This window comes from Lates calcarifer, linkage group LG1 (assembly GCF_001640805.2).
Source record: "Lates calcarifer isolate ASB-BC8 linkage group LG1, TLL_Latcal_v3, whole genome shotgun sequence".
Lineage (NCBI taxonomy): Eukaryota > Metazoa > Chordata > Actinopteri > Centropomidae > Lates > Lates calcarifer.
The window spans coordinates 1,408,022-1,425,962 of record NC_066833.1 but is presented as its reverse complement, the minus strand read 5'-3'; the positions used below and the strand labels follow the sequence as shown (position 1 = coordinate 1,425,962).

The 17,941-nt window shown below is 43.9% G+C and overlaps 2 protein-coding genes across 2 annotated transcripts in view; one reads left to right on the top strand and one right to left on the bottom strand.

The window, feature by feature from the left end:
• Positions 1-4,047: 4,047 nt before the first annotated feature.
• Positions 4,048-7,060, top strand: LOC108874709 (uncharacterized; the record flags this gene model as incomplete). The annotated part of the gene is given in 8 exon segments (XM_018663219.2): positions 4,048-4,064; positions 5,045-5,068; positions 5,187-5,242; positions 5,659-5,725; positions 5,881-5,964; positions 6,059-6,079; positions 6,174-6,362; positions 6,593-7,060. Coding segments are annotated over 7 exon segments (645 nt in total). The 3' UTR covers positions 6,805-7,060.
• A 1,051-nt stretch (positions 7,061-8,111) lies between these two features.
• LOC108874713 (titin-like) overlaps positions 8,112-17,941 on the bottom strand; it is a 203,254-nt gene continuing 193,424 nt past the window's right edge. The window contains 8 exon segments of the mRNA XM_051073998.1: positions 8,112-9,476; positions 9,596-9,877; positions 9,992-13,451; positions 13,453-15,716; positions 15,839-16,049; positions 16,252-16,634; positions 16,771-17,076; positions 17,339-17,914. Of these exon segments, the coding sequence (XP_050929955.1) occupies positions 9,187-9,476; positions 9,596-9,877; positions 9,992-13,451; positions 13,453-15,716; positions 15,839-16,049; positions 16,252-16,634; positions 16,771-17,076; positions 17,339-17,914 (7,772 nt within the window). The 3' untranslated portion in view covers positions 8,112-9,186.

Genomic DNA, 17,941 nt, shown 5'->3' with positions numbered 1-17,941 from the left:
TTTTGATGTCATACTATACTATGACCTTTTTGATGGTTGTTGATGCCATACTATACTATGACTTTTTTTGACGCCATATTATACTATGACTGTTTTTGATGCCATACTATACTGACTTTTTTTGATGGTTTTTGATGCCATACTATACTATTACTTTTTTTGACGCCATATTATACTATGACTGTTTTTGATGCCATACTATACTATGACTTTTTTTGACTGTATCGCTATCATTTCACAGATTAGTTTTGCTTTTACCTTTAATATTACAATACTTTTACTATTACATAACAGTTTTCATAATACGTATCAATTCAAAACTTACAGATAACTTTTATAGTTCCAATCTACATCTAGTAACAGATTACTGTGAGTATTACATCTCACGTTTGACATTGCTAATTACTTTGATGTTACTTCTATTAATAGTTTACTAAAACATTATTTTTTTATTTCAGATTACTTCTATTATTACCCTTTTCTAATTTACTGAATGCTGAACATAAACAATTGAATGTCAGTGCTTTGTGTTGGATAGTTGTTTAAAAGTGTTTGTGAATTACCTGGAGACTTCTGTCCTGGTCTCAAAGAACTTCATTGTATGACGACTGTCTGTGATAGTGGACGATGTCTCTGTGATTGTGGATGAAGTGGTGACACCTGGAGGAAACCAAAGAGAAACATACAAAGGAAAATGATCAATACACTGCTACCTATTCCTCATCAACAGTTTAACCATGAAAACACAGAGAAATCTTCAACATTACAGCTGAAACACAACATTTAACAAACATTAGAGGCTGTTTCAGAAAATCAACAGTTGACTGTCATCACCTCCTGAACAACCAACAACAACAAATATTTGGAAAAAAGTCAAATAATTATTTGTGTGTCAATCAACTCATCATTGAAGCAATCATGTATGTTACTGTGAACTGCACAATAAACACTATCATTTAAGTAAATCTTTGAATACTGGATTTGAACTTGTGCTGTTTATTATTCTTCAGTAAAGTCTGAGTATTTCTTCCACTACAGACGGTCTCATACACAATCATTATTTCACATTTCAACTTTTGACACCTTACTATACCATGACATTTGTTGACTGCTTTTGACGTCTTACTATAATTTGATATTTTTACTTCTATTTTGGATTACTATTATTATTATTATTATTATTATTATTATATTGCTAATTACTTTAACATTGCTTGTGTTAATACGGATTACTTATACGTTATTTTTACATTGCAGATTACTTCTATTATTGCACTTTTCTGATTTACTGAACATTGAACAAAAATAATGTCAGTCTCTGTGTTGGACAGTTGATGTAAACCAGTTTGTGAATTACCTGGAGACTTCTGTCCTGGTCTCAAAGAACTTCTTCATTGTTCAAAGACCCTCTGTGATCATGGACTACGTCTCTGTGATCGCGGACAATGTCTCTGTGATCAAGGACAGTGTCTTTGTGATCGTGGACGATGTCTCTGAGATCATAGACGCTGTCTCTGTGACCATCAACAATGTCTCCATGATCGTGGGCAGTGCCGTCAAATCGGTGACCCCCGTCTCCGCCGATTCTATCGCAAGGTCTCTACAAAGCATGGGACAATGTCTCTGATCAAGGACAACATCTCTCTTGTCTTTGACAAGGTCTCTGCGATCACAGACAATGTCTCTGATCGTGGACGATGTCTCCCTCATCCTCAACAACGTCTCTCCGATCATGGACCATGTCTCTGTGATCGTGGACCATGTCGTGGACGAAGTGGTGACACCTGGAGGAAACCAAAGAGAAACATACAAAGGAAAATGATCAATACACTGCTACCTATTCCTCATCAACAGTTTAACCATGAAAACACAGAGAAATCTTCAACATTACAGCTGAACCACAACATTTAACAAACATTAGAGGCTGTTTCAGAAAATCAACAGTTGACTGTCATCACCTCCTGAACAACCAACAACAACAAATATTTGGAAAAAAGTCAAATGATTATTTGTGTGTCAATCAACTAATCATTGAAGCAATCACGTATGTTACTGTGAACTGCACAATAAACACTATCATTTAAGTAAATCTTTGAATACTGGATTGTAAGTTAAAACTGACACACACACGAGACATTTCAAAATTCACCTGCGTTGTTTTGCATTTGGTGACTTTCAGTCGAATAAAAGAATCTTTCCAGTTACATCAACAAAGTTTTCTTTAAAACAGAATTCAAATCTCGTCTCATGATCTGAGTGTATCTTCACACCCCCAACAGATATTAATCATTACAGCTGAACCAGAACATTCTCCAAACATTAGAGGAGTGTTTGAGAAAATGAGCTGTTTCCTGTCACGTGACAAGAAAAAGCTTCACGTCCTGAAGAACCAACAACAAAGGAACTAAAATGTTTGAGACTCAAACTTGTGGAGGAGCTCAGAGTTAAAGTTTAATTTTCAAGCTTGACTTTAACAGATAACTGAGTTCAGTCAAGTATTAACTCACCACAAACTAATTCCTCCTCACTAATATGCACAACTGTGGGTCAACAGATAGCTACAGACAGATTACCGCCACAAATCTACAAACAAAAACAACAGACAAAAAACAGAGACTCAGAACAATCACAACGAGAAACTGAACTGCCACAATGAAACCAAAAATAACCTCAGAGAAATGTCAAATGATCAGGAGACAGAACTACAGAGACGCAGTAACAACGACCACAAAGAGACAAAGAAGCAGCGGAACAGATGGAAAACAACCGAGTAAAGACACAAACAGACACAAAATGATCACAACGACATGACAATCAGACAAACAGACAGTTACCATAGCAACTCATGTCAGGACCGCTACAGTCACAGAAACAAACAGACTTTAACCCACGCAAATAAAAACGACGACAAAAAGGAAAAGGCCGCAAATGCATCACTTACAGAGAAGGCTAATGCTAACGCTCACAGGTAATGTTAACGCTGACGTCCAGGTGTAAAGCAGCCAGGTACAGACGCAATACGAAACAAAATGACCACAAATAAACACAACAGATGACAACAACACGACAGAGCGTATAAACTGAATTAAAATGACCAGGATGAAACACAAAGTTACAAAGTGATTCACAATGTCGGTAAAGTGTCTGTAAACAAATACGACAGGGATTTAAACGGACTATCAGGAGCTGTTGTTTTCTCCGTCCACGCTGGGAGACCACAGCTCATGTCACGGACACAAACACGCTCTGACCCACGAGATAAAAACCACCCAAAGAGGAATTCAAGTCAAAATACGTCTTTAAAACAGAAGGCTAATGCTAACGCTAGCTAGTTCGCTCCTTAGCCTTACCTTCACCCCGCAGGTGTGTTCAGCGTCCAGTGTCACTCTTGTTCAACAAAAAGCAGCTCCAGTGTCTGTTTTAACATCCAGGCTTCCTCTGGGATTCAGTTTTCTCACAGCACTGACAAACAGAGGTAACGGTCCAAACGCTGCTTTTAAACTGATTTCCGGCTTCGTTTCTCCGCCTCTCTGCTCCCAGAGGATCGATGACGACACACGACGCAGCCAATGGCAACACACGCAAGCCAACAACGGCAGAACAAAAAACGCCGATTGGCCAGCTGATCCTTTAATACATCCAGATAAGACAGCGATAAGGTTTGTGTTGTGATGGATAAGCCTGTGTAGGGAGGCGAGCTGCCCCCCCCCGCCCCGAGGTCATGTATATTCAACAGTTTGTGGATTAAACGCTGTTGAGTTAAATGAAGATACAAGAGTCAGTCTGTGATTATTTGAACTCTCCCTCTGTTTGTTAGCAGCTCTGCTGTGGACACACTCTTATAAAACTCCTGTGTCAGTTACACAATAAGCAAACTATGTGGGAGTGGAGAGGTGAGGAGCAGCTGACACTGGAGGACCAATAAACCTCTGATCATAAACCACGTGGTCCGTTAAAGTGAAAGTGAATCTTAAACAGCAGTTTTCTAAAAGACCACGACCTGTTCCAGCAGCAGAGCAGGAGGTTCATCCTCCTCCTCCTCCTCCTCCTCCTCAGCAGTAAAGGTATGAAGCGTACCATCCTCAGCTCACTGTGTCACACTCATCAGTTATTACCACAGTTATAAAGGAGACGCCTCCAGCTAAAACACGGTCAGCTGTTACTGTTAGTGTTGTATAGTTTTAGCTCATGGAGTTTGAATCTTTGTAAAACTTTTCCAAAGTCCGGAAAGGTTTGTTTTCCTCTGAGTGACGTGACGGCTGTGTGCGCGCTCACGTTGTGTCTCGGGAGCGAGGATCCTTGCTCGGTTGAAGCAGACGCTGTAAAGTTAAAGAGGAAACTGAGTAAATGAGACGAAGGATCACAGAACAACACAACACGGAGCATCATCATTCTCACGGTGAAATCAGAAAGTTTTCTCTGTGTGAGGATAACAGGAGCTACGACACTGAAAACTGATCCACATGTACAGAGTATTAATGAGGGTTTATGGACGGAGATCCTCAAAGTCTAACTACAGCTGATCACTGACTTCACTGCAGTCTGATGTCTCACAGCAGAACAAGACAGTTCAAAAATCTGAGTTGACTTTGTTTAAAAACCATTATTGTTCTGTCAATACCATTTGTGAAAAAAAAAATAAAAAATAAAAAATAAATATATATATATATATATATATATATATATATATATATATATATAATAGGTCCTGTTTACCTGTTTAACCTTATTCATTAAATCCTTCTGTTTGCCTTCTGTTTCTATATGTGGTCTTTACCCTGTAATATGCTGTGTAAAGCTCTTAGACTGAGCCTGTTGAGAGGAGCTGTACAAACAGACTTTCCTCTGCAGACTCGGAGCTTATTGAACTGTTTAACGCAGCACTGGACGTCAGCAGCAGACTTTACAAGTAGACAGAGGGTCTGAACACAGCTGTGACCATGTGTGTTTGATCTGTTTTCATGTGTGTGTCAGTCAGATTGTGTTTGAGTTAGAAACTCTGCTGCTTCTTATGTTTCTGTCTGTGTTGCTTCTCTGTCTTCAGATTCAATCATGGCGTCATTTACAGGTCAGTGGCACTTAGTAAAGATGACCACCAGCGTCAGTGGAATTTATTTTTTATCAGAAAATTATTAATATATCAGTTGGTAGAATTATGTAAATTGATATTTCTGTTCCTTCCCCAGGAGGCTACACTTCCTTTGGACAGCCGTCGACCTCAGCTGAGTCAGTCACAGCTCAGGTCAGTTATATAAGCTGCTGTAAAGCACCTGTGCTCATAGACTGAGGGTCACAATTCACAGTGGTTCAGTGAAACAAAAGGACTGAGCTCAACTGCAGTTCAAGAAAAACACATGCAAATACAACACGTGGTCATTTTGATCTCAACTACACACCTGTAACGTTTCGTCCCTGTGTCTCGCACAGTCCTGACACTCTGAATCAGTCCACAGACGATCGATAGTTCGAAAGATAGATAGATAGATAGATAAATAGATAGATCACTTTTACACACACACAAGGTGAAAACAGTAGTTTCCTCCTCTGCACATTAACCTGCTGAACTCAGTCACAGAGTAAATAACAGGAAGGTAATGCTGTACAGATAAAATGCTGTTGGTCTCTGTGTGACTGCATTCTTCATGTTTTATGTCTCAGAGGTCAGAACTGGACAAAGTCCTGCAGAGAGTTGAGCCTCGTAAAGTTCAAACCGACCTCCGTGCTGGTAAGTTCTGCTTAAACTGGTTCATGGTTATTTGTAATTTAAAGGCTTAATGCTTCTCTTAAGTGACAATGTCAGAACTCTGAAATGTTTCTGAGTGACTAAGACCTGGGTGGCTTATTATCTGGATTGCATTTTGTTATATTCTTTCTCTGCAGCTGCTGAAACCTTGCTTATGTATTCCCACTCGGATGACAAAAACATAAAGGAATTCTACAGCGTTTTGACAAATCTCATCACAGGTTTGTTGAACACTGAAGAAACAGTCGTCCTCAGGTGTTTATAGCCTTTTCTAAGTATATGTAGTTTTCTGAATGCTGTTCTGTCTCTCATCAGGAAAGACGTCCCGCTCTGTAGGTGAGTGAGTCTCAGCTGATGTGAATCTGCAGCTCTCAGTGACTCTGTTCCTCTGCTCGTTCAGCTTTTTCCCTCCTCTGTATTTGTTGCACAGTTAAGGTCTGCACAGTCTGTTTGGGGGAAATCTCTGGTGCTGCTGAAGCCCTGATGGAGCAAGTGAACACCTGTCAGCTTCAGGTGAAGAGGACAGACTGGAAGGAGGAACTCGACGTGTATGTTGTTTTCTGTCCAGTCACCCCTTATGTTGAGATAACTGTGGGGGTAGCCATGGAATGGGTGACAGGTAAGACAAAGACCTCTTCTCTCCATTTACATTTTCTTTTCTTTCATTTGTGAGTTATATAAACATTACAGTACATAATAATTCACACTTTCAGATGACTAAACAGCCTGAAAAACCTGCTGACGTTTGTATTTTTAAAGAAGGATGTTGTGAACTAATGAGAACGACGTCCTCCTCTGTTTCTCCAACACTGAGCTCCATCTCATCTTCCTCTCCTTCCTCTCCAACAGGTGATAATCCAGTCATTCTGGTGCTGATGTATCACTCCTGGGAAGTCGACTTATTACCCTCTGGGAAAAACTGGTCTGAAACCTTTCCACATGTTGTCTTGGATGTCCATGTTCTCATCGAGACTGCGCAAGGATTCCCGATGTGTCCGAAGAACAAGGGGGCACTCCGTAAAATTCAAGAGGTGCTACTGCAGCACAGTACTCCAGAGTAGTCATGGTTTATCATGTTGGCTGTGATAACATTGGCTTCAGCAAAGGTCAACAAACTGCAACAATAAAATCAGTAAATTGGCTAGTGCTAGTTTAAATGATCACATTGCTTATTAGTACAGTATATCATGTACATAAATGTGTATTATGAAACAAACCTTGGGATGAAATTAAAGTGTTATTGAAGAGAACATGTAACTGTGAAATCAATGAAATTAAAATGTCTATAATGGAATAAAACTATCATTTTAAAGTAAAGACTTGAGTGTGAGCCATTTCTTTTATTTCACAACTTGCTGGTTCATTTCTAATTTTTATCATAAGATGATTAATTTTAGTCTTCTTATGTGTTAGACATTGATCTGTCACGTTATATTGATGTACAACCTTGATGGCCAGGAAAGTATTTGAAAGTAATTCTTCATCCTTTTTGTTTGCATCGTGTATGTTTTTGCATTTGTTTGTGCATGTTTTGTCCTTGTAGGCTAAAAATCTTCTCTCCTGAATTAATTCATGGCTGCACTTCACCGTCAAGCCACCAGGGGGTGCAGCAGAACATTGCATGCCACGGACCAGCTGTGGACAACAAAGATGGTCCTCCCTCCAATGGTTGGAATACTCTCTATGCAAAAATGCTGCTAAGATGGTCTGATTAACAAAACAGGATTGGATTTATTTTCATTACATGTATAGAGGTGTAGTCCATTTTCATAGATATGAATGACCCACTTCAATAATACTGAAATATTACTCAGCACTAATGAACACAGATAGTGACACAGCGTTCAAAATGACCTTAGGCTAAAACTGAATCACCTGAGGCTAAAATAACTGCTTCCATCAATGTGATTATAAGTAGAGTAAACCCTGCTGTTGGAAGTTTATTCTAATTACATCTGATGGAGAAAAGTTCAGTTTTACAATGGGAGTTCAGTTCTAACCAGATGAAGTTCGACCTTAGCCAGAGGAGGATCGGGTTTAGGAAGTTTAGTTTTAGTTTGTCAAGGTTCAGTTCTAACGGGACAAGGTTTGGTTTTAGCCAGAGGACATTAACTTTAAGTGTTTGAAGGTGCTATTTTAGTCACAGGAGGTTCAGTTTTAGCCAGAGACCTGAACCATCTCTGGCTAAAATTTTAGGAATAGGACCAGTTGCCCTGGCAGCCTCTGTGAAGGTTATATATATTTAATATATATTTTCTGTGATAGTCAATGTAGAGATACATTTGTTAAATCGTCTTCAACTTCTTGACATGTTGCAATTACAAGAGAAACACAGAAAATGGACACAAGTAACCACAGCTGAGACATCTTGTAGTGCTGAGAATCATGCTTTATTAAATCAATAATTGGAGAAAAACTCAAGGAGGCTGCGAAAAATAGTCAATGCTACAACTCTAACTTCAATCAAACCAAAGTGCGGGGCAACACGCAAGACCACGCCTCATCTTGTTCTCAGTGAGCGCAGCAACGGTTGGTTTCGGCTGCGGTACATCTGCTTGGCAGTGCCCAGCTTGACTGACAGGTGAACTTCTAAAAACTAACACACAAACACACTGCAGACCTCCAAGAGACAGCTCTGCCTCTGCAAACAAGCACAGGATGGACTCTTTATTTAATGTGATTGGCCAGGTTGATGGTACGAATGTGGAGCCCGAGCGAGTAGTCGTTTGCCAGAAGCAGAGCACAAAACAAAAAAGAAACATTTGTGCTCAGGGAGTGCAGGCCGCTCGCACTGTGAGCATGTCATCAAAATGGCGGTATGACATAATCAGTCAGAGCACGAGGTCCAGTCGTCCTGCTTACATGAGGGTAAATGCAAACAGCACTCAGGATCTCACACTCTTGGTACAATGCAACAGCACTGCTCTCACGCTCCAGCAGTGCATTCATAGTTTTGTCTCTGATTGAGTTAACATCAACAGGGAGCCTCTCTACCTGTTGAGGCAATCTTAAGACTTCAACTTATCGTTGAGGCACAGAGTTTAGTTTCTAAGTTTAACAGGGTATTCGTTCCTGGTGAAACTTTCTCCTGTTAAACCACATTTAGTTTCATTTTGTTTCAGTTAATATTATTGTCATAAATAACAATGCATACATTTCCCATAACCGTTAAATTCGGCTATATACATTATGTACATGTCACAGAAAAATGGATCAAAAATCCTAAGTCATAGTTATCCAATATGGCACATTTTATAACAACTTTAGACTTGAGTCTAGTTTGGCATAAATTAATGTCAAGATTGGTACAAAAATAGTTCATATTTACAAGAACAGAAATCCAGATCTTTATAAAGTAGATTATTTCGCTCAATTAATAAATAAAAAGGCATGGAAGTAGGGAAAAGGGGAAGATTAGATTTTTTTTTTTTTTACACTATTGCCTATGATCGAATACTAATGTGAACAGTCGCTGTGTCAGATCCAAGCTCGTTGGACAGTTTGAGGGTGTAGGTTCCAGCATCTTCCGCCTTAACTCCGGTGATGATGAGGGTGGTCAGGTCCTCTGTGGTCTCTATGTGGAAGCGTCCACCAGCTGTTACCTCGATGGTTTTGCCACCGCAAGACCACTCGATGTGTTTGGCATCGCCGGAGAAGGCACAGGCAACTGTCAGGACTTTGCCAGTCTCAATGCTGATGTCCTCCGGCAGAGCCTCGATCCTGGGAGCACAACCTGGAAACCACATTGCACATTAGTGTGGAAGTGAGGAAGCTAATACAGCACTACCTTTACAAGGACACAAATTCCAAAGACCTGTTGAGTAAAAGATTTTATTTAAGATAGCATCTTACTGATTGCTCTGAATGAGGATCCCTCCATGTGGGAGGCCATCTCGGTGAGGCTGCTGGAGCTCATTGCATATGTCTCAGATGTCATTGAGGACATGCTGGACATGGACATGGTCTCAAACTTCATCTCAGCTGCCATGCTGCTGAAGGAGCTGGACTCCATCATGGATGACATCATTGCCTGCTGGGCGGAGGAAGAAAAGGAGGATGACTCCTCCATTGCATGGACTTCTTTCTTCATCATCATGGATGATGAGGACTCCTTGTGACTCATCTTCATTGATCCTGTTGAGGATAAAGGTAGAAAGCATAAATATTTCAATCTTAATAACTGCCCCAAATTGAAACTCATGAAATTGGACTACATATACTTGGAAACTAGAGGAAGTAGGTGCTCACCTTTAAGTGCCAGTTGCTGCTCACGGTAGGCTGTGATCTTCATGCGTATGGACTGGAACACCTGTCCGGTGAAGGAGAAGGAGGATTTGGATACTCCTCCCTCTGATGTCATCTCACAGGTGTATTCTCCCTGATCGCTGTCTGCCAGATCATGGATTAGAAGGCTGCAGGAGCCCTCAGAGTAGTGCATCTCAAAGCGGCTGCTCTTCGACAGTCTCCTCCCGTTGATGTACCACACAACCTCCCTGACGCTGCTCTCGCAGACACAGGACATCCTCACTGAGCCCTCGCAGGCCTCAGCTGTTAGTTGACTCAGGACCTTGGGAGGTTTCGGGACTGGGGATTTGACAGTGGGTGGAGACACAACCCTCTTTGGGGACAGGCTTGGAGGAGGAGACTTCATCCTGGGAGGTGATTTGATTCCCTCAGGCTCAGGGGACTTCAAGGCCCTGGGCGATTTGATACCTGAAGGTTCTGGGGACTTGATGCCTTTTGGCGTTTTGATTCCAGCAGGTTCTGGGGACTTTACACCTTTTGGTGTTTTGAGTCCTGCAGGTTCTGGGGATTTGATACCCCGAGGAGATTTTACCTCCTCAGGTTCAGGTGACTTAGTTGGTGGTGGTGATTTGAGTCTGGGTTCTGGAGACTTTATACCCCGTGGAGACTTAACTCCCTCAGGTTCAGGAGATTTGACACCTGGAGCTGGTGATTTTAAGCTGGGTGCTGGAGAGGGTGCAGATGGCTCGGGAGACTTGACACTCCTAGGAGATTTAATTCCCTCTGGTTCAGGAGACTTAACACTTGGTGTGGGTGACTTCACACTCGGTGCAGGAGATGTTACACTTGGTTCAGGGGACTTAACACTGGGGACAGGGGAAGTTATGGAGGGAACAGGTGATGTGACTGAAGGCTCTGGTGACTTTACACTTGGAGTGGGTGACTTTACAGATGGCTCTGGGGATTTCACGGCTTTAACCTCTTCTTTTGGAGCTGGTCTGCGGATAGTTAAAGTGAAGTGAGCCTCCTGTCTGCCCGCTGAGTTCTCTACCACGACTGTGTAGCTGCCCTCATCTGAGGCCTTCACAGAGGAGATCTCCAGGCTGGACTTGTACTGAGTTGTGGAAACCTGGATACGGAAAGATGAGACAATAGTTCTGTTCTCATACATCCATGTTACTGTTGGGGCAGGATCCCCATCAATATCACAGGAGAATCTGGCTGTCTCTCCCTCTGCAATGGTCACAGACTGGGGCTTGGTGAGGATTCTGGCTGGAAGAGAAGGCTTCACCTTTTGGACAGAAACTTCCTCAGCAACAGCAGCAGAGGATGACTTAAGTTTGGCCTCGGATGTGGTGTGCTTCCCAGTTAAAGAGAATTTTTCTGATGAGAAAGAGGAGTCGGATGACAGGTATTCAGCAGAGGCGTACTTGATAGATGAGTCATACCTCTCAGCAGAGGAATATCTCTCAGAGGAGGCAGCATATCTTTCTCGTGTGACAGTCTCATGGGTCTCGGTTAGCTTAGACTTGCTCTCCTCCACCTCAAAGTGGGTCTCGGAGGCATAGCCAGCTTTGAAGTGAGTGGTGTGATAGTGGTCAATGCGAGTTACTTCAGGGACATATGCTCTGGGAGCCTCTTCATCCCTGCGGCGAGAGGAGAAGGTGGTGTAGCCACCACCTGACACATCCAGGGTGGCATAGTCTGATGCTTCTCCCTTGGAATTAGAGCATACACAGCGGTATGTGCCACTGTCCTCTTCTTGGCAGTCCAGGATAGTGATAGACAAGACACCACTCATGTTGATGAAAATGTATTTCTCGCTGCTCTCAGAGATTTCAGTTCCATTATGGAACCACTTGATCTCGGCCTCTGGCTTGGCTTGGATATTTAGGGTGAATTTGGTGTCTTGGCCGATTGGTATGCGATGAGAGCGCATCCTGACGGTCACACGGGGAGCATGGTCGAGGCTGAAAGGTGTCTGGCTAACCACCTGATATTTCCTCTCAGACTTCAGAGCAGCCTTTCTGGCCTCATAACGGGACATGATGTCAAAGCGGGCAGACCGCTCAAACCTGGAGGAGGAACGGGATGACCTTTCAACTGATCTTATAGGGCTGGGAGAGCGGGGACGGGTCCTCTCTGGGGTGGGGGACCTTCTCTCCACGACCTCTCCCTCTGCTTCCACAGGAGGCCTGGTACGTGGTGGCCTGATGAGCTCTGAAACTGGGCGCATCAGCTCAATGTATGTGGGAGACAACGACCTTCTCCTCCTCATGAACTGAGAAACAGTACGTTTTTTCTTTGTCTCAGCAACCTCGACAGCTTCGTGTCTGACCTCCTGCCTCCTCTCTTCACGTTCCACGGCACGCCGCTCCATGCGGACGGGGCTGCCAGCAGGAGATGCAGAAAAGCCGAGCTCCAGTTCATCCTCCAGCATCATTTTCTCCTCCTCTGTTCTCCTCATGGAAAGGTAGTCATCCACAGGCATCAGCAGCTCCTCATCACTAAGGTCTCCCAGAGATCTCCTCCTAGATCTGAAGGACACCTCAGATTCGGGAGAGGGTGAACGGCGTGCAGGCCTGACAGTCTCCAGATCATCCAGACTGAGTTTTGGAATACGCCATCTTGGCCTGTACTGGTCAGTGATTCGGGGTAGAGGCATGACGTAGAACTGTTCCCACCTGGACAGACGGATACGTCTCTGCCTCCTTTGCACAATCCTCTCCATCCTCTCTGGAACCTCATACTGGTCTCTCAGCTTTCTGTACCACTTCATGTCTGAGAGAGGTACAAACTGTTTGATGGCTTTGTCTTCATCTAGATCTCTGGGATCGTGAACTAAAGGCTCAGGGATCTCATATGGCATGAAAATCCTCCTCTCCTCCTCCAGCTTCTTGGTCTCAGACTTCTCCACTGTGATGTCAAACTCACCCTCAACATTCTTGGTACTCACTGCAGGCTTGTATATCTCTGCAGCAAATTTGAGGGCCTCCTGGGCTGTTGGGTTGAAGGGTACAAGCTCCTCTGTGGCAACAATTCGCTGAGCCATCTTGTTTGTCTTTTCAATTTGTTTCTGTATGTGTCTGTATTTCTCCTCCTCGCTCTTATACTCTCTCCTGGTGTAGGTAAGGCGTTCAACCTTCAGTGTAGCCTGGCAGCTTGCAGAGCCAGCACAGTTGGTTGCAGTAACCTTGTAGACACCAGAGTCCTCAAGCAGAGTCTCTCTGATGTGCAGGACGTGGTAGTCAACATCCTCCTCTATGACAACAACCTTGGGACCAAACTGTAGTGGTTTACCGTCCTTCTCCCATTTCAGAGTAGGAGTTGGGATTCCAGAGACTCTGAGTTCGAAACGGACACTATGCCCCTCAATGCAGTCAACATTAGCCAGCAGACGTTTGAACATGGGCCTCATACTGTCCTCCACGACAGGATGAGGTGCCACCGTCAGACGGGCCTTTGCAGCTGTCTTCTCCAAACTTGTTATGGGCCATGACAGTGTATTCGGCATCGTCATTCATATCCACATTGTGGATCATCAACTGGTACAGACCCTTATCACTGGTGAATGTGTACTTGCTGTCATCGTCACCTGGCTTGATTCTCTCCCCGTTCTTAAGCCATGCTACGTGAGGCTCGGGATGCACAGTGATAGTGACACCGAAGCGGACATCTTCACCAATGTAGGCACTGCGATTGTAGAGAGGCAAAGTGAACTCTGGTGGTCTCTGCAGGAGTTTAGTCTTATCAACTCTCTTCCTCAATTTCTTGATAGAGCGACTGATGTAGTGCTCTCTGATGCTCCTCACTGTCTCAACAAAGAGCTCTCCATAAGCACTGTCCTCTCCATCATCACTCACCACTTTGCATCTGTACACACCATCATCACTCTCTTCAATGTCCTTTACATAGATGCTGGCAAAACCATTACTGTAAGTAATCTCATACTTGGGACTTGGGTGTAGCTGACGGTTTCCGAAGTACCACGACACCTGTGTGCTCTTGTCATAGTTGGCAATGCTACAAGTGAACCTGATATGGCCACCTTCCTCAGCTGAGCCGTGCATGACTGGACCAGCACGGAGGCCACGGTACTCAGTTCCGATCTTCACTTTACCCACAGCCAATCCTCTCTGGTTCTTGAAGGCACCACCATAAGCTATACGAGCTGCTGATACAATAGTATCTACCCTCTTCACCAGACTCTGGTAGTACCTCCTGTGTCTCAGCGTCCTAATGATCTTGTTGCTGACATGCTCAATCTTCATCTTGAGCCATGGGTGCTCCAGAGCCTCATGAGCTGTCATACGGAGCTTCCTGTCCTTGATCAGAAGTCTGTCTATAAAGTCCATAGCCTCCAGGCTGATGTCTTTAAATGCTTCACTGTCAAAGATGTACTCACAGTTGGAAATGTTCTCAACCATCTTTGTAACGGACTCTGCTGCAAATGGATTAAGGCCACTGAGCAGAACATAGGCCATAACACCAACAGACCACATATCAGTTGCTGTTGTGATTAGGTCATGGCGGTGGACCTCAGGGGCACAGTACTCTGGAGCTGAGAATAGCATTCTGATGTTTTCTCCAGGCACCAGCAGCCTAGCTTGGCCCATCTCGATAATCTTTATGTTGGTGCTTTTCCTTGTTGTGTAGACAATGTTGTCTGGACGGATATCAAAGTGGCCAAAGTTGTGGCTATGCAGGAACTTGAGGGAAGAGCAGACTTGTCTCAAGTAGCGGACAATCTCCTGTTCTGTTAGCTCAAAGTTGCTGGTACCAAGGCGCTCAAAGATGTCAACTCCAGAAATGAATTCAAAGATCAGGATAATCTCCTCCATACTTTCAAAGTATTCATGCAGGTAGATGATATTTGCGTGCCTTGCTACGTTGAGAGCCTCAATTTCCCGAAGAACCAACTCACGGTCAGTTCCTCTGACCTTGATAAACTTGGCCATGAAGGTCTTCTTAGTGGCAATCTCGACGCAGCGGTGGACCGCTCCAAACTGGCAGCGTGCAAGCTCCTCAGAGATGATGTACTTGGAGGACAGCTCCTTCACCTTGTAGAAAAGAGCCTCCTCCTTGGTGATTTCTCTGGTTTCATCCACTTCCTCATCGTAGTTCCTAATCACAGACTTGTCCTCCTTTGTAGTGATAGGCTCAGTTGGCTCAGAGGGAAGGCTCAGGCCAAACTGGTTCTCAGCAATGACGCGGAACTGGTACTTGGTCTTTCCGAATATGTTGATGATGTTGATGCTGCAGTCAGTGGTCTGTCCAGCACGGATCCACCTGTCAGCAGTGGTGGGACACTTCTCCACAATGTAATTAATGATATTGCTTCCACCATCATTGGCTGGGGGCTCCCAGGTCAGGGTGATGGAGTCCCGTGCAATGTCGCTGACAATGAGTCCCTTTGGAGCTTCAGGTATGTCAGCCACATTCACCTCAATGGTTTGCTTGTCCATTCCGAACCTGTTCTTTGCAGTAATAATGTAGTAGCCTGTATCCCTCCTCTGCACTCCCTTCTGGAAGACCAGGGAGGTGAAAGACCTGGTGGTGATGACTTGGTAATAAGGAGAGTTGGAGAGGATCTCCTGACCCTTCTGCCAAGTGATTGCTGGCTCAGGCTTGCCAGAGATGGGAATCTTGATGGTGATGTGATCACCACGGACAGCATGGACTGCTCCCATTCCCTGGAGCTCTTTGGGCAGATGGATCTTAGCAGGAACTGGAATTAAAATGATAAAAACCATTACATTAGTTACTGGATCAACATCTGGAGTGTTGATATCACTCCATGGATCCTAGGAAACAAAAACAATAGATTGCAATTCAAACTAAATTCATTACCTTCCACCTCCAGGTTGGCTGTTGTAGAGATGGATCCTGAGGAGTTGGTTGCCCTGACTTGGTAAACTGTGGCATCATTCTCATCAGCATTAGTGATGACCAACTGGTAGTAACCTCCCTTAAACTCCTGGGCTTTGATCTTGGTTCCATCTGCCAGGATCTCCTTTCCACTGCGGTACCATTTCACCAAAGGCTTTGGATGTCCCACCACCTTGTCATAGGAAAAATAACCAAGTTAGATAATATACTGTGAAACAACTCAAAACATAGACTTGTGTTACCTTTTAATCTGTAAATATTCACCAAGGATGGACCTGGTTGTCCCTTTAACACTCATAATAACTTCACTTTCACCACATAGACATTGCATGGAAATTCTTGAAACCAAATACAGTGTATTTTAATTCCCGTACCTTAGTGACAAAGGTAGCATTGGCTTGGAATTTGACAGTCATGTCCCTGATTTCCTCCCTGAATGCAGGAGCACGAGGAGACTGGTCAGACTTGGGGATGATTGGTGCAGAGATCTCACTCCAGTCGCTCTCACCGCCTGCATTCTCACACTTGACGCGGAACTCGTACTCGAAGCCCTCAATCAAGCCTGTGACCTCATAACTGGTCTCCACGATCTTCTTAGTTGTTGCTGACATCCACTTGTTCTGCTTCTTCTCACGTTTCTCCAGATAATAGCTGGTGATTTTAGCTCCACCGTCGCTGCTTGGAGGCTTCCAGCAGACGACACAGGAGTCCTTGGTGGAACTGATAATGAAGGGCTGCTGCGGGATGCCAGGTTTTTCTGAGAAACAAACAGGTAATGTTACTGTAGTGCTCTAAATATCTGTAAAGTTAGTCTTGTGTCTCTACATTGCTACAGTAGCATATTATGTAGCTACAAAAACCAAACTGGCAAACAAAATATTGAATGAACTTACCGAATGGACTCTTGATGATAACCACTGACGGGATTTCCAGAGGCTCACTGACTCCATACTGATTCTGGGCAGAGACTCTGAAGTAGTAGCCAGCGCTCTCTATTAGGTTGGGGACACGGCAGGTGGTGCCAGAGACAGAGGAGGACACCAGGTGCCACTGTTCACCTTCTTTGGCCTCACGCTTCTCCACGATATAGTTTGTGATCATGGAGCCTCCATCATCCTTTGGAACCTTCCAGCTGATGACAACTGAGCTCTTCAGCAGGGCTTCAACAACCACAGGGCCCTCAGGGATGCATGGTTTATCTGGAAAAAACAAAGGAGGAAATGTTAACAGTTCTTGCTTTTAATAGAAATATTTGGACCTAGCCATAGCTATTTGCTGGCTGAAATTAATTAAATTAAATCAAATTAATCAGTGTAACTACAAGTATTCAACTAATAATGACAGAGTTAGAAATGTATGTCTTTGAATATGACATGTCTAAGCACATAAATTTAATTGATGCACATTGCAAACTGTTAGAGGTTTTCCATTATTGATTATATATTGGTAGACCAGTTTTACCTTGGATTTCCACACGTAGCACAGTGTCAATGGTTCCAAACACGTTGCTGAGCTGCACCTTATAGCGGCCGGCATTTGTCTTTCTCTGGACATTCCTCACCACCAGATGGGTGTAGCTTTCCGTGTTTTCAATGATCACATTTTCTGATGAATTCAGGGGCTTCTTGCCATAGAACCACATGATCTGGGGAATAGGACGTCCGATATAGACGACGTGCAGGCGGAGGCTGGTGCCGGCCCCGGCATAGTACTTCTCCTTCAGAGGGAAGCCAGGGTGGAACTGGGGCGGTGCTTGCAGGCGCAGTTTGCCACTGGTCTCAATCTCTCCAGCCTCATTGATGGCTCTGCAAGTGTACAGGCCCTCATCTTCCTGTTCATCTGTCAGTATGCTGAGGGAATGGTTACGGCCATCTGAGCTCATCTTGTACTTGCGGCTTTGGATCAGTTCCTTGCCGTAGCGGTACCACTTGATCTCAGGCAGAGGTCTGCCAATAATGCCACAGGTCAGAGTGCCTGACTCACCAAGCTTAGTGGTTACATCTTGTATCTCATCCTTCAAAGCCGGAGCCTCACCAACTGCAGAAATATCAGAAATGTTTTATT